The 846-nt window shown below is 32.3% G+C and overlaps 1 protein-coding gene across 2 annotated transcripts in view; it reads right to left on the bottom strand.

The window, feature by feature from the left end:
* Positions 1-540, bottom strand: part of Mical (Molecule interacting with CasL) — a 29,109-nt gene extending 28,569 nt beyond the window's left edge. The window contains exon 1 of one of the 2 annotated variants that reach the window (XM_018519728.1): positions 189-540. In XM_018519728.1, coding sequence (XP_018375230.1) covers positions 189-377 — 189 coding nt within the window. In that variant the 5' untranslated portion in view covers positions 378-540. The remainder of the gene's footprint in view (positions 1-188) is intronic. The other variant, XM_018519729.1, reaches the window with a different exon arrangement.
* Positions 541-846: the final 306 nt, after the last annotated feature.

The raw sequence follows: 846 nt of genomic DNA, 5'->3' as shown, positions 1-846 counted from the left end.
CTTATTAAGCGGAACTCTTGTTATAAATTATATAGAACTCTTTGTCTCGTCAAAAAGAAACGGGAACTCTATTCAGAACTCCTGAGTACTATAGTTGGGGTGCTAACTTCACATACCCCTTTTCGTCAACACATAGAAAAAAAGAACATAGTCAAACATTTGCACTCATCACTTAATCTCTAGCTTACTGGATAAAGTATTTTCTGCTCTAAGTCTTTTACTCTATCCTTGAAATCTGGTGCAGTTTGACGATATAAAAAAATCGAGTAATCCTCAAAAGGTTCGTCTTTCTCGCGTTTTGCATTGGCTTGCAGCATCTGCATGCTTTTGTAGAACTGTTGGGTTGCCATCTTGCGCAAGTACTGCCGCTTCTTCATGCGCTCAGTTTGATGCTTCTCAATCTCATCGAGTCTTTTCTGCCTTTCAGTCTTTATTACGAGTTTACGATTGTCATTAGTCGCGTGATCAATTAACTATGAATGCTAATCTAATTTTTTGTGACAATCCAAGCAACGAAATGTTTCTTTGTAGCAAAGCGAATCAAATTATGCGAGAAAGCATGAAGCAGCGACAGGATGGGATACATATAAGCATAGTAAGAATTTTTTAAAATCGTAAATCTTGTATATTCTCATTTTTAATGGCTTTTTACAAAACCATTTAAAAAATAGCATTTTTGCAAATTAAATGTAAAATTAAGGTAAAAAAAATTCATAAAACGGTAAAAAGTTTTAAAAATATATGTATGTTAAGAAAGTATGAAACAAAAGAAAATTAATTGATCTATATAAAGTTTCTATTTATTAGACTACTGCTAGCATAATTCTAAATTTTTTATGTATAATC

Source organism: Trachymyrmex cornetzi, unplaced genomic scaffold (genome assembly GCF_001594075.2).
Source record: "Trachymyrmex cornetzi isolate Tcor2-1 unplaced genomic scaffold, Tcor1.1 scaffold833, whole genome shotgun sequence".
NCBI lineage: Eukaryota > Metazoa > Arthropoda > Insecta > Hymenoptera > Formicidae > Trachymyrmex > Trachymyrmex cornetzi.
The sequence above is the reverse complement of the archived record's forward strand: the minus strand, read 5'-3'. Positions and strand labels throughout refer to the sequence as shown.